At 43.9% G+C, this 14,388-nt stretch overlaps 1 protein-coding gene across 4 annotated transcripts in view; it reads left to right on the plus strand.

Moving 5' to 3' along the window:
* The first annotated feature begins 537 nt into the window (after positions 1-537).
* tenm4 (teneurin transmembrane protein 4) overlaps positions 538-14,388 on the plus strand; it is a 395,445-nt gene continuing 381,594 nt past the window's right edge. For 3 of the 4 annotated variants that reach the window (XM_078222801.1, XM_078222802.1, XM_078222799.1), the window contains exon 1: positions 562-787. In XM_078222801.1, coding sequence (XP_078078927.1) covers positions 562-787 — 226 coding nt within the window. Of the gene's footprint in view, positions 788-14,388 lie in introns of all 4 variants that reach the window. The other variant, XM_078222800.1, reaches the window with a different exon arrangement.

A 14,388-nucleotide genomic window follows, 5' to 3' on the forward strand; every position in this document is an offset into this window, starting at 1 on the left:
AGGGGAATCAGTTCATCCGCCTGAAATTAAAATAGGAGCACTCTGTTTACATCAGATATGAGTTCCTACCAGAGACCTTATGATCACTGTCGTATCGTTGGTCTGTTCACAGACTGATTATGAACTAGCTTTCCTTTTGTAATGCAATTCCCAGCAAAACTAGTATTTACAAAACCAATTTCTCGAGCTTGGCCTGCAGAAAACCCAATGTGCACAATCGATAACATCTTTCGGAGCACTCCACGAGAATCCCCACACCTAACATAAAATTGAGAATATCTGGCACTTTTGCACTTTGATTAAATATGTCTCCAGGGTTCCACAGGAGAGCTTTCCAGCTACGAATTAAATGCAAAGAAAGAATGATAAATGCTAAAGCCGCGATGCATAGAGAGGACAGAACTTAACATTGACAATACTTTGTTTCATAATACTCTGAACAAATGTCCATGTAAATCTCAGTGCCATTTGTTAGTGATTGATTTTCCTTCCTTGCAGAATATTTTGGGCTGAAATCCCTTCCGGCTAATTATTGATGTTGAAAAGTCATTCAAACAAACCATGGAAATAAAAGAACGGAAACCCTACCGATCTTTAACAAAGAATAGACGTGAAAAGGAGCGACGGTACACCAGTTCTTCAGTGGAAAGTGAAGACAGCAAAGCACCCCACAAGTCCTACAGTTCTAGTGAAACACTCAAAGCCTATGATCAAGACCCAAGATTGGGTTACAGTAATCGCGTCAAAGAAGTCGTTCATCAGGAATCCGATGAATACTGCAGACCAGGTACTTCGAATTATTGTAAAGATACATTTACTGCAAAGAAAAGGGCGAGTAGAAAGTATTGAACCAGTTCAGAGGTTTCATAGACTGTATTGGATGGGGATATTCCCAGTTCATAATTCCAGTCCATTTCTCAGATACTAATAATGCAGTAGTCACATCAGTCAGAAATTCTCTTGGCTAAACATCATGTATCATGAATAGGAACTTGCATTGCCCCAGTACACCTGGCAAAAAGACAGTTCAGAAAGAGAGAGCATGGTGGGCTGCACAGTGGCACAGTGGTTAGCACTGTTGACTTACAGTGCCAGGGACCTGGGTTCAATTCCGGCCTTGGGTGACTGTGTGGAGTTTGTATGTTCTCCCCTTATCTGTGTGGGTTTCCTCCGGGTGCTCCAGTTTCCACCCACAGTCCAAAGATGTGCAGGTTAGGTGGATTGCTGTGCTCACCTGTCCGATAGTGTCTCAGGATGAGTAGGGGAATTAGCGAGGTAAATGGGGTCACAGGGATAGTGCCTGCGTAAGATGCTCTGTCAGAGAATCGGTGCAGCCTCAGTAGGCTGAATGGCCTCCTTGTGCATTATTGGGATTCTGTGATTCTAAGTGCTGGAAAAACTCATCTGGTCTGGCAGCATCTGTGGAAAGAGAAACAGCGTTAACGTTCCGTGTCCATTATGACTCTTCTTCGAACTATTGTACTCAAAACTTTGTCTCTGCTTCTGTCTCCACAGATTATGCCGGACAGGCTGAGTTTTTCCAGAACTTTCTGTTTCTATTTCAGTTCTCCAGCATTGGTAGTATTTTGTTTTATTTTTACAGTTCTGACTGCTTTCCGTAGCTGGAAAGGAGAAGCACAGTGAAAATTATGCAAGAGACAATTGCAATATTGTCAGAAAGGAGGCTTTTGAAGGGAGGATGCTTTTTCTAAAAAAAAGAGAGAATACCAACAAGCATAGTGACTGAAATGTTAACCTGTAATGATGGAGCAAAGTGAATGGCAAAAAGTAATAATCCAGTGTCACAGAAGCAGACGATCCATTCAAGAGTATTAAGCTGGAGAAGATCAGTAAGTTGAAGAGGGAACAATTCAGTTCATAGAATCCCTGCAGTACAGAAGGAGCTATTTGGCCCATTAAGTCTGTACTGACCACAATCCCACCCAGGCCCTATCCCCATAACCCCACACATTTGCCCTGCTAACCCCTCTGACTCGGGTCTATTTAGCATGGCCAGTCAACCTAACCCGCGCATCTTTGGACTGTGGGAAGAAACAGGAGCACCCGGAGGAAACCCATGCAGACACGGGGAGAACGTGCGGACTCCACACAGACAGTGTCCCGAGGCCAGAATTGAAGCCCGGTCCCTGGCGCTGTGAGGTAGCAATGCTAACCACTGTGCCACCGTGGACAGAGGATGACTTTGGAGAGTTTTGCACAGGGAGCTCATAGTGCTCGTCAAAGGTTGACTGCATGCAGAAAAAGACAAAGTATGAAGTTTTGAAGTTTAAGATTTTGGGATTAATGGTGGATAGTTTGGTGAGGTCATCATTGAAGACAGCAATCTTTGAGATGATAAAATCACAATTGGTTTAAGGGTTTTACAGCAGTTTTGTGGAGGTATGGGCATGTAATGTTATTAATCTAGAGATGAAAACATTTTTGAGGGATATCAAGATTAACCCAGAGATTTTTTCTTAATTCTTAGAAAGGAAAGGAAATAGCATACTTATTATATAATTACTTTCTGTTGATCCCCATACTGTGGGAAGAAGATAACATACCTGATATTCCAGGGAAGACAGAGGGCTGGGTTCTCCAACCTTGCCCACAGCTGGGGTTCTTTGGTCCCACTGCGGTGAATGGAGATTTGGCTGAGTGCCAAATTCTCTGTTCTCGCTGGCAGCAGCGATGGGGCGTGAACGGCTGGAGAATTCTGGCAAGTGTATCAAAGACTGGATCTCACAAAATCACGAAAGCTGTATTTTTTTAAAATGGCACTAAAGTCTGATACATCCCCAGGGCATTATGCTTTTCACCCCAGCATTATATCGGAAGAGTTTGAAGAAATTGCAGCTGTGTTAATCATAATCTTCCGACACGCCCTCAATTCAGAAATTACCCCTTTAGGTTGGAAACTTGCAAAAGGGCAGGGAGGAATCAGGGAATGATAGACATGGTAATCTCACACGTTGCTCGGAAATTATTGGAACCATTAAGGACAGGGTGATTGAGCACTTTGAAATTTTTGAGCTGATTGGGGAAAGCTAACATTGATTGTTAAATGGTAGGTCTTGTGAAACAAACCTAGTGGAATTTTTAAGGAAGTAACAAATTTAATAGACAGGGAAATTCTTGTGGACATTGTTTTTTGAATTTTCTGAAGTCAGTTAATAAGGCTCCATATAAGAAACTTTGTTAAGATTAAAGCTCATGGAATTGAAAAATGATTGACCTGGTTAGGAGATTGATTCGGCAGTGGAAAACATGGGGAGCAACAGTATGCATTTTAATTAGAAGGAAGTGGTTAGTGGTGTCCCAAAAGCGTCTGTGCTGGGGCCGCAACTATATTTTTAATGACCTTTATAATTCAATAGAAAGCCATATCTTACAGATTGCCAGTGGCACAACAATTGGTCATGATGTGGAGATGCCGGCGTTGGACTGGGGTAAACACAGTAAGAAGTCTAACAACACCAAGTTAAAGTCCAACAGGTTTATTTGGTAGCAAAAGCCACAAGCTTTCGGAGCCTTAAGCCCCTTCAGGTGAGTGGGAATTCTGTTCACAAACAGGGCATATAAAGACACAAACTCAATTTACAGAATAATGGTTGGATTGGGAATACTTACAGCTAATCAAGTCTTTAAGATACAAACAATGTGAGTGGAGAGAGCATTAAGACAGGTTAAAGAGATGTGTATTGTCTCCAGACAGGACAGCCAGTGAGACTCTGCAGGTCACTCACCTGAAGAAGGGGCTTAAGGCTCCAAAAGCTTGCGGCTTTTGCTACCAAATAAACCTGTTGGACTTTAACCTGGTGTTGGACTTTAACCTGGTGTTAACCTGGTGTTGTTAAACTTCTTACTGTGTTTACAACAATTGGTGGCATAGTAAGCAATGTAGAGCATTAAATTAACTTAAAAGAGACATTGATAGATTAAACAAGTAGGATAAAACTTTGACAGAGAGACTTCAATGCAGCTAAGTGTGAAGTCATCCATTTTGGATCAAGGAAGGATAGATTTGAGTTTTTTTAAATAGCGAAAAGCTAGGGACAGTAGGTTTTATTCACTAAGATGTAGCAGTCATGTGCAAAAATATCAGAAAGCTTAACGGAATATTCGCTTTTATAATGAGAGATCTAGAAGATGAAGAGGAGGAAGTTCTAGTACAGCAAATAAAGTATACAGTCGGCCACATTTGGAGAACTGTGTACAGTATGGGCACTGCACCTCAAAGAATACATTGATCTTGGATGGAGTGCAGCACTGATTCTTCAGAATCTAACCAGGCTTCCAGTGGTTAACTTATGGAAAGAGGCTACACTGGGTGTGTGTTCCCTGGAATATATAAGGGTAAGGGGCGATTTAATAGAGAGGAATTGATTGGATAGATAGGGAAAATCCTTTTGATAATGGTTGGAAATCTACGACACCAGGACATCAGAAGCAGGTCATTCAGGAGAGAAGCTAGGAAGAATTTTTTTCACAAAGTTTGGCAGCAGTGTGGAACATTCTCCCACAAAAACCAGTAGATGCTTGATCAATTAATATTTTTAAATCTCTGTCAATAGACAGTTGCTCGCCAAGGGATGAAGAGATTATAGAGTTGGGATGTAGGTCATCAGCCATTTTTTGATTGAATGGCAAAACAGGCCAGGAAGGGTACTAAGCTCCTAAGAAAGAATGTGGTGTTACTAACATCAGATATGGGGTAGGAAACAGTAGGAAGCTCTAGGTTCAAGCAGGGTGCTAAAGTTTCACATCTATAGATTTGCCGTGTGCATTTAACTTGGGAGATCAATAGAGTCAATATACAGATATTGAGTTAGATGTTCGCAGGAAGGATCTAAGATGGGACCGGAGCGAGGTGACTTCTTGCAAGTTGTCCCCAGCATACCTTCTGATTCTATCTTTTACTCTCATTCTATGTTTTTCATGATATTCTGCATCCTTTCCTTTCCTTTCCCCCCATGTACTCTATGAACGGTCTGTTTTGTCTATAAAGCACTCAAGAAATAATACTTTTCACTGTGTCCCAATACATGTGACAATAATAAATCAAATTAAATAATGCAGGTGTCAGTTTTATTACATATTGGCCCATTCTTTGCGGTGAACAGTGAAGTGACAGTCCTTGCCGTTGACCTTGACCAAGACTGCCCTGTTACCTAATGTGATGGTCCAAGCTTTGCAGGAAAGCCCAGAGGATTTCTCCATGAGAAGGGCATAAAAGATCTTTGCAGCTCAGTCTAACATTACCCTACAGACTCTGACATTTAGGTTGTGAAGAGAAGCCATGCCACAGAATCTGTCAAAACTGACAGGCCACGAGTGGACAAGTCACATTTCTCTCCCTCATTGGCCTTAAGCTGTTGCAGTGCCTATTAATAAAAATTGAGGTCACTGGAAAAAAAATATTTTTTACAGTCATATGCATGGAAATAAGTTAAACTGATATAAAAGCGAGCAAAATCATATTTAAAAAGTCAATCAATTAATCCAACCACGGTGGAACCTCTACCTCAATTCCCACGCCATCCCCATGCCCCTAATTCCTTATTATCCAAAAATCTGTTGATTTATCTTCCTGAATATATTCAGTGATGGCATCCACAGTCCTCTGGGCTAGAGAATTCCAAAGACTCATAACTTTTTGAGTGGTGACATTTCCCTTTATTTGAGTCTTAAGTGGGTGCCCTCTTATTCTGAGACTGTGATCCCGTGTTGTAGAATGCAGTTAAGATCAATGTTGGAGAATTACATAGCGTACCCTGTAGAGCAGCACAGAATCATCTGCAGCAATGTCTGGATTTCCGTATTATTCTTCACATGCTTGCACTCTTGAAGTTGCTTTCAGTTTCAGCAGTGTAAGGATGGCAGATGCTGACAGCTTTGCGACAGCAAAATAAAGTTTGCCGCATGCTGAACTCTCTTGTTTTGACTTTCTATGATAAGATTATGCTGGGGAAATAAAATTGTTTAAATTTCTCATTTTGCTGGAATCTGGTAACCGGAACACGCATATTTATCAATTTGTCAGGTAATTAAACTGCTTCAGACGTGAAAACCTATATTTAATTTTGAGTAAATTAGTCCCGAGAAAAGGTTAGCTACATTTCTGTTTGCACAGAGATTAGATTTTTTTTGGAAGTTAATAATATTTCACACTTACTTGGACTTTTGCTGAAACATTTAATTCCACTTGTATCTCATTCAATGAATTTTCAAACATTATTAGAGAAAGCAATATTCTGAGAAAGCTGAACTGCACTCAGAACTATGTTATTTATTTTTAAAAGCCTCAAAAACTTATTAGAATTGCAACTGTCACGGAAGGTCAAAGTGTTCTATTTCCAGCACATGAACATGCTATACAATTGCACGGTGAATGATATGAGGGAGTCCTGGGTTCTCCCCAGAGGAAATAAGTCAAATGCAAGTAAAAGAGTGTGCACCCAATGTGACTTTGCCAATCCACTGTTCGGAAATAAGGAGTATTTACAACATTTGTTGCGAGGACAAAAGTGCAATCAAAGTTTACCACAGGACTTAGAAAAGGGAGTAGGTCAATCAGACCTTTGAGCCTGTTCTGCTACCATTCAGTTAGATCAAGACTGATCATGCCTTGAAGCTTGCAAGTGCTTTTTACAAACAAGGAGCGGGATCTTGAGCCCGTATTCGCTGTCTGTGGCAATGGGGGCATGGGATCAAAATGCAGAGAGTTCGGAAAAGCATGATTCTTGCCAGCATGATCGCCTTTTCCACTTTGGAGTTCGCCTTGCTGGCGGAGTGATGTGGAACATGCCAGGGAAGGGCATTTGAATGCATCAGCAGATTCAATAAAAATCTGGAATTAAAAGTCTACTGATGACCATGAACCCATTGTCAATTGTCATGAAAACTCATCTGGTTCACTCATGCCCTTTAGGGAAGGAAATCTACCCATCCTTACTTGGTCTGGCCTATGTACGACTCCAGGAATTACCAGCCTCTCACTGGTGAAAGTTTAAACTATTTCTAGCATAACACAACACAGAATTCGCTGCTACTTACATTTGGGGTGGCACGGTGGCATAGTGGTCTGCACTACTGCCTCACAGCGCCAGAGATGCGGGTTCGATTCCCGGCTTGGGACACTGTCTGTGTGGAGTTTGCACATTCTCCCTGTGTCTGCATGGGTTTCCTCCGGGTGCTCCGGTTTCCTCGCACAGTCCAAAGATGTGTGGGTTAAGTGAATTGGCCATGCTAAATTGCCCCTTAGTGTCAGGGGGACCAGCTAGGGTAAATGCATGGGGTTATGGGGATAGGGCCGGGTGGAATTGTGGTCGGTGCGGACTCGATGGGCTGAATGGCCTCCTTCTGCACTGTAAGATTCTATGATTCTATCATGAGCAAGCACTCACAACGGATATTGAACACACACCAAATATTCAGTTGGCACCAGCGTGACATCATGTCACGCCATTTACAACCACTCTACATAAGTGTGAATTTGACGTTGTCACCTCCGAGGAGAATATCAGAGGTGAGCCCTCAGGAGGCCATTACTTCCTGGGCAGTTGAATACACATGGGGCACCAAGGAGAATGCTGGGGATGCACACAGCTCAGGGCTGGGGGGGTGAGGGTCACTGTCAGCATTGTGGGAGGAGGGTAAGGGTTGGGCGGTGAGTGTGGAACGCTCAGAGGCCTTACCTTCCCTTCATATCGCATCGCCCATTGCTCCGAATGGACATGCTGGCTGCCAAGCAGGTGTTCCCTCCATGCTGGGTTAGTGTTCAAACAATGGCTGAGTGGGTGCCCTTCCTCCTTGGGAGCTGCAAACTGGTTGGGAGATGGCCACAGCAGAGAGGCAGTACTGGGTATGACAATGATATTCTGGGGTCCTGACTTTAGGAGAGGCCAGGCTACAAGGGCAGTGTGGGAGTATCAGTGATGGCGAGCTACCCTGCCTCATGAGGCATAAAGACCCTCTCACTTGGGGGAGGGCGAATGCAGTGAAGCCTACAACCCTCACTCGATGGTGTGAGACCAGAGGGGATTACCGGACAGGAAGTTTAACTCCACTTCTTTGTGAACTCTGACTGTCAGATACAGCAGTGAGAGTGTGCTGATTGCTCTCATGCAAGGCTGCTTAACTGCACAGCATTGAATAGCTAGGACAATGAGGCTGCCCTCTAGGGATTTGCTCCAAAAGCTAATTTCATACCTCTCCGGATTTAGCTGTGTCTTGTCAAGATGAACGGTGTTGCCAGAGTGACTAACTGATGAATCTTGGAGGAGTCCATGATGCCAGTTTAATATCCAGAGCTCAATCTAGTTGCACAATCTGATGATGATGGTTAACCCTTTGGAACACCAAGTCCCAAGAATGTAGAACTGTCTTTCAATTCAAGCCTTAGCAGTAGTCAGTTCGCACTGTGGAGAACCCCCCCAGACAGGTAAGATGGTGATGGCTGGCACCACACACTTTGTTCATTATCAGGATTGGCACAATTATTTAGGGGCCCCGTCAGGATACAGATCTTGTTGTCATGCATTCTGTTAGATGCATTTTAGCGCTATGCACGGTCGGGACATGTTATTCGATGTAGGTGGGTGGGTGGGGTGGGGGGGTATGTGTGGGTCAGAAGCCATGGGACAAGAAGGTCTCAACACTGTTCATCCTTCTGGAGTACAGAGGAAGCTATGTGGGGTTAGTGTCAGAGGGGTGTTGCGAAGGAGAGTGGAAATTCACACAGGAAGCACTGGGGTGGAATTCACAGGCACATGGAGCGATGAGGGTCAGGGCTTTGTTGGGACTCCTCTGCACTCACGGTGGTATTCTCACTCAGTGCATGATTCATCAGAATCATGAAGCTTGTTGAGTTGGCGTTTCTACTGACCGGGATTGATCAGCAGCAGAGATGACAACGTGCTGCTGCACGTGGCCAGGACCAGCGGCCTGCAGCTGCTCAGGAAACAGGACCGCACATAGAGGAACAACGTCGGAGACAGTGGCGGCCAACAATCTTCCGATGTCGATGTTCCCACCTTCAGTTAGAGGTTTAGAGGTTTACAGCATGGAAACAGGCCCTTCGGCCCAACTTGTCCATGTCGCCCAGTTTTTGTCACTAAGCTAGTCCCAATTGTCCACGTTTGGCCCATATCCCTCTATACCCATCTTACCCATGTAACTGTCTAAATGCTTTTTAAAAGACAAAATTGTACCCATCTCTACTACTGCCTCTGGCAGCTCATTCCAGACACTCACCATCCTCTGTGTGAAAAAGTTGCCCCTCTGGACCCTTTTGTATCTCTCCCCTCTCACCTTAAACCCTCTAGTTTTAGACTTCCCTACCTTTGGGAAAAGATGTTGACTATCTGGCTGATCTATGCCCCTCATTATTTTATGGACCTCTTTAAGGTTACCCCTCAGCCTTCTACGCTCCAGAGAAAAAAGGCCCAGTCTATCCAACCTCTTCTTATAACTCAAACCATCACACCCAGGTAGCATCCTAGTAAATCTTTTCTTCACTCTTTCTAGTTTAATAATGTCCTTTCTATCGGGCAGCACGGTGACACGGTGGTTAGCACTGCTGCCTCACAGCGCCAGTTGTCTGGGCTGCAATGCCGGAGAAGACTGCATCTGTCCCGGGGGACAGTGGACCACCTCTGCTATATACTGCTTGAGCTGGCATCGCATGGAACTGGAGGACATCCAATGCTTGTGGCCCTTAAACTTACAGCTGCTCTGAACTTTTATGCCAGTGGTTCATTCCAGGGCCGCACAGGAGACATCTGTGGCATCTCCCAGTCAAACACTCATATATGTGACTGATGTCCTCTATGCCAGGGCTGAAATATTTATCAAGTTTGACCGGGACTGGGCGAGCCAGGATACCTCAGCGTGACCTTCGCCCACCTAGCAGGGATGCCCCAGGTGCAAGCCATGATAGAACACACCCACGTGGCTCTTAAGTCACCATGGCAGCATGCGGCACCATTCAGGAACCACAAAGGATTCCTTTAACCTCCAACTCATCTGCGGCCACACAGTGCACTTCATGCAAGTGTATGGCTGTTTCTCAGCAAGTGCCCGTGACAGCTACATCCTGGGCCATTCAAAAGTCCTAGCTGTCTTTGAGGGAAAGCGGCGGCTGGAGGGATGGCTCCTTGGGGACAAAGGTTACCCACTCAGGATGTGGCTGATGACGCCAGTGCTGAAGCCACAAACACCAGTGGAGATTCGATACAAAGAGGCTCACACTTCATTGATTACTCACTTGGGACTTGAGGAATGACAGCATGTCTTGAAGATTCTCACTTTTGTCCACTTCCCCAATTACCATCTGCACGTGCACACTCCTCCTCCTCCCCCATCAGATCGAGGGTACTCTCCTCAAATTGTGTGAGTGTTCCTGTGAGTTGCTCATGAAGTTACTGTGAAAATCCCTTAGTTGCCACACTCCAGTGCCTGTTTGGGTACACTCATACAGAATTTAGCATGCCAATTCACCTAATCAGCATGTCTCTCGGACTGTGGGAGGAAACCGGAGCGCCCAAAGGAAACCCAGACAGATACGGGGAGAACATGCAGACTCCACACAGACAGTGAATCGAACCCGGGTCCCTGGCATTGTGAGGCAGCAGTGCTAATCACTGTGCCACCGTGCGGCCCAGCTGGGCGTGTTTGTTCATGTTGTTGTGGTTGAGCTTATCCTGTAATGACACACAGATAGGTAGAATGTAGGTGGCAGTGTTGACATTTAAGATGGTGATGAGCTGTGGCAGACATGGGTCTTGAGTGGAAGCTGGAGTGTGAGGAGCATGGCAGCGAATGGTGGGGGAACATGGTGATTGGGGGAGGGGGAGGAGGGCCAGCTTACAGGTGTTGGTAAAGTGAGAGATGACGGTGGAGCTGTGAGGGATGCGTGAGGGGGAAAAGGCTGCATGAGGCTAACTTACCCTGGCTGAGCATAAAAGATCATTCATTTTCTTACGGCACTGCTGCCCCATCCACTTCTGCAGCGAGCTGGCACTCACCACAGCTGCCACTGCATCCCAGGCGGGATTGGGGGACCATGCTGGGAGGCCGTCTCCTGGAGCAGGGGTTGAGTCCATCACGCTTCTGCTGTACTCAATCGAGAAGTCCAGTGAGGGCTCTCTGTGAGAAACGCTGTGTGGGCTTCATGGCTGCCATCCCCTGCAGTCACTGTGGAATAAGTGCTGGTGAGCCGTTTATGAGCAACTCCCTAGTGATTAGCGCGATTAAGTGTAGCTGTGGCGGGCAAATCAGAGGGAGGCCGCTGTGGGCGTGGCATGATTCTCGTGGCCATGAATTTTGTCAATGAGGCTCAAGATTAGGACATAATTAATGCCGGAGCGTCAGCACACTTCACTCCATTTTTCTCGCTGGAACCGACGCTCTGCCACATTCGGGTAACATCTGCAATACTTCTGCAATACAGTCAATCAACAGTGAAAGATTTGAGTGGGTTAATGCTAATTTGAGGTCAGCTTTACAGAATGATTTGGACCTGGAGTGAAAAGTGTGTTTGTGAATGTTGGGTGAGAGCAGATGGTGTGGTTGGACTCATTTACTCCTGGGAGCACAGCCTGCCAAAACTTTCTGCCGAGGTTGACACCTGGGCAACTGGGAGAGGGACCTGGAGGTGGTGAGCCAGCTCTTATGGTGCGGCATTAAAATGTGACTGGATTTTCAGCAGATGCTTGTCGAGAACTGGGGGAACAAAACCAAATGTACATCCACTTTGAAACAAAGTCCTTTTGTGGTACAAAGAACCTTCACATTGCAGAGATTTACAGCACCAAAGGGAAGACATTCACTCCCTTGGCTTGTGCTGGTTCTACACGAGAGTAATCCATGCCTAATCTTCTCCCTTGCTGTCTCACTATAGCCTGGAGAAATCGTCATTGTAATATTCTGCACCTTTTCCAGGGGCACTATATATTCTGGTAAGAAAGTGATTGCACACTTCCTATTCCTTTTAAACCCTTTCTATAGGTTTTTGCACAAAATTGCAGAAGCATTCTTAACTGTGGCCTAACCAAGGTCTCCTATAAATCTCCCTTTTCTCCTTTTGGCCTCTGCATGTCGATTGAGAAAATACGCATCTCCTTTTAAATGACTGTAAAATTAAGGCTTTCATTTTAAACCATGTTTGCATCTTGCCAGTGAGCGAGTAACTCACTTTTAAAGTGAAAAAGAGTATTATTTATTTGAATAGAAATGAGACACAAATCTCTCCAAAGGTTATATTTTTCAAAGAGACCTTACGCTGATAACAAACATTGATGCAAATGCTTTTCAGTTTTTAAGCATGAATGTTCCACCAGATAAATTAGTATTTTTAATTGTTACTGGAAAATAAATGCAATAAAAAAAATCAGTGATGTAAATGAACACAGTCTTTTCCATCAAACCTGGATGGAAAATATCCTAGCGATTTATTTGATCCTATCATTGTCCTTTTCAAAAGGGCACATTAAGCCTAGGGTGTGAAATCAATTCATCTCACAGCACTTATTGTGAAGAAGTTTGATTTTCAGTTAATTGTGGCAGTAATTTTTCATAATTTATGACAATATTTCCCAGAGGCAGATACAAGTTGGACTTTAATACTGATGATATACTTGTGAGTGAGTCAGCAAGCAGAAATGGAAAGAAAACAAACAGATTTTGATGACACAGAGTATCTTATAATTAATCTAAGCCATTGGTTCAAAAGAAGATCAGAACTGTTGGGCCCCTGAGGAGAAATCATGAGCTGTTAGTTTGCTCGTTCTGTAATCTCTGCAAAAAAAAAACATTTGGTAACTACGAACAATGTTGATTGTATTAATGGACCGTAAGCCTTCATGTTTTATATTCTGTATCAAGGTTAAGAGCAGACTTTTCTTCGCAGCTCGTATTCATTTTGGTCCAGCAGGGCCATGTCTGTCACAGCCAATTTAAGAGACAGGGAGATGAAGAATGTGATAAAGTTGAAAGCTTTCCTTTCCTTTCTCCTACAAATGTACACTTACCTCAGTTCGAAATAATTAAATTATTATTCCTTCTGATTTTTCTTCAGATAGTGAGGCTTATGGCTATTTGTACAGCTGGAGTACATTGAACAGTATTGAATTAAACTGGTTCAGGTCGAGCATTCCCATGTTTTTCCTGAGAATGGTTTTGAATGTAGCAGGGGGTGAGCGCGACATATTTCACTATTGCACAGGAGGTGGAGACTTCTGTGGAAAACAGTCAGTTTTGAAGTATCAGAAGAACAATGCATATCCACTAAACTTCCATGGTAAGAAATGGCCAAATGTTGCTGAAAAAGCAAGTTGTGTGAAAGGCGCACATAAGGTGCAAATAAGCCAGCAATTTGTAGTGAGGAAGTGATGCCCTGTGAATTGCAAATTAACACAAGTTTCTGGCTGAATTTCACCACCCCATGATTAACTACATGGAAACATTTTGTTCTTAACTTCCCCTCCATTCAAGAAAAGAGGGAGAGAAAAAGCAGGAAATTGTAGGCCGGTTAATCTCAAATCTGTCATTGGGAAAATGCCACAACCTATTAGTACTGTGATAATAGTCAGACATTTAGAATATCGTAATACAATCACACAGAAAGGGAAATCATGTCTGACAAATTTCTTAGGTTTCTTTGAGGATGTAGGGTAGATAAAGGGGAACCAATAGATGCAATGTATTTGGATTTCCAAAAGGCATTCAGTAAGGGCACATTAAGGGTTCCTCTTACATTAAAGGGTTGTCCTATTAAGCGAGACTAAATAGTCTAGATCTGTATTCATTGGAATTTAGAAAAGAGGGGAGAGACCTTATACAAACATATAAGATCCTGAGGAGTCTGACAGGATAGATGGTGAGATGTTTTCACGAGTGGGAGAGTCTTGAATATGGAGTCATAGCTACAAGATAAAGGGCCGGCCAGTTAACACTGAGATGTGGGGAAATTTCTTCTCGCAGAGGGCAGTGAATCTCTGGAATTCTCTGCCCTAAAGGGTCATAGATGTTGGATCATTCGAAGCATTTACAGTGGAGGTGGATAGATATTTGATAGATCAAGGAATAGAGAGCTATGGGGAAATGGCACAGAAGAGGAGTTGAGGCCGGCACAGATCAGCCATGATTGTATTGAATGGCAGGATGGGTTTGAAGAGCCTAATGACCTACTCCTGCTTCTATTTCTTGTGTTCTTGTGCACTCGAAATAAGAGTGCATGGTGTTGAGGGTGATGTATTCACATTGATAGAGGATTGGCTAACTAACAGGAAGCAGAAAGTCAGCAGAAATGGGTCAATTTCAGGTTGACAAACTAACTAGTTGAATGCTACAGGGATCAGTACTGAGACCACAACTATTTCCAATCTG

The sequence above is a fragment of the Mustelus asterias genome, chromosome 10 (genome assembly GCF_964213995.1).
Source record: "Mustelus asterias chromosome 10, sMusAst1.hap1.1, whole genome shotgun sequence".
Lineage (NCBI taxonomy): Eukaryota > Metazoa > Chordata > Chondrichthyes > Carcharhiniformes > Triakidae > Mustelus > Mustelus asterias.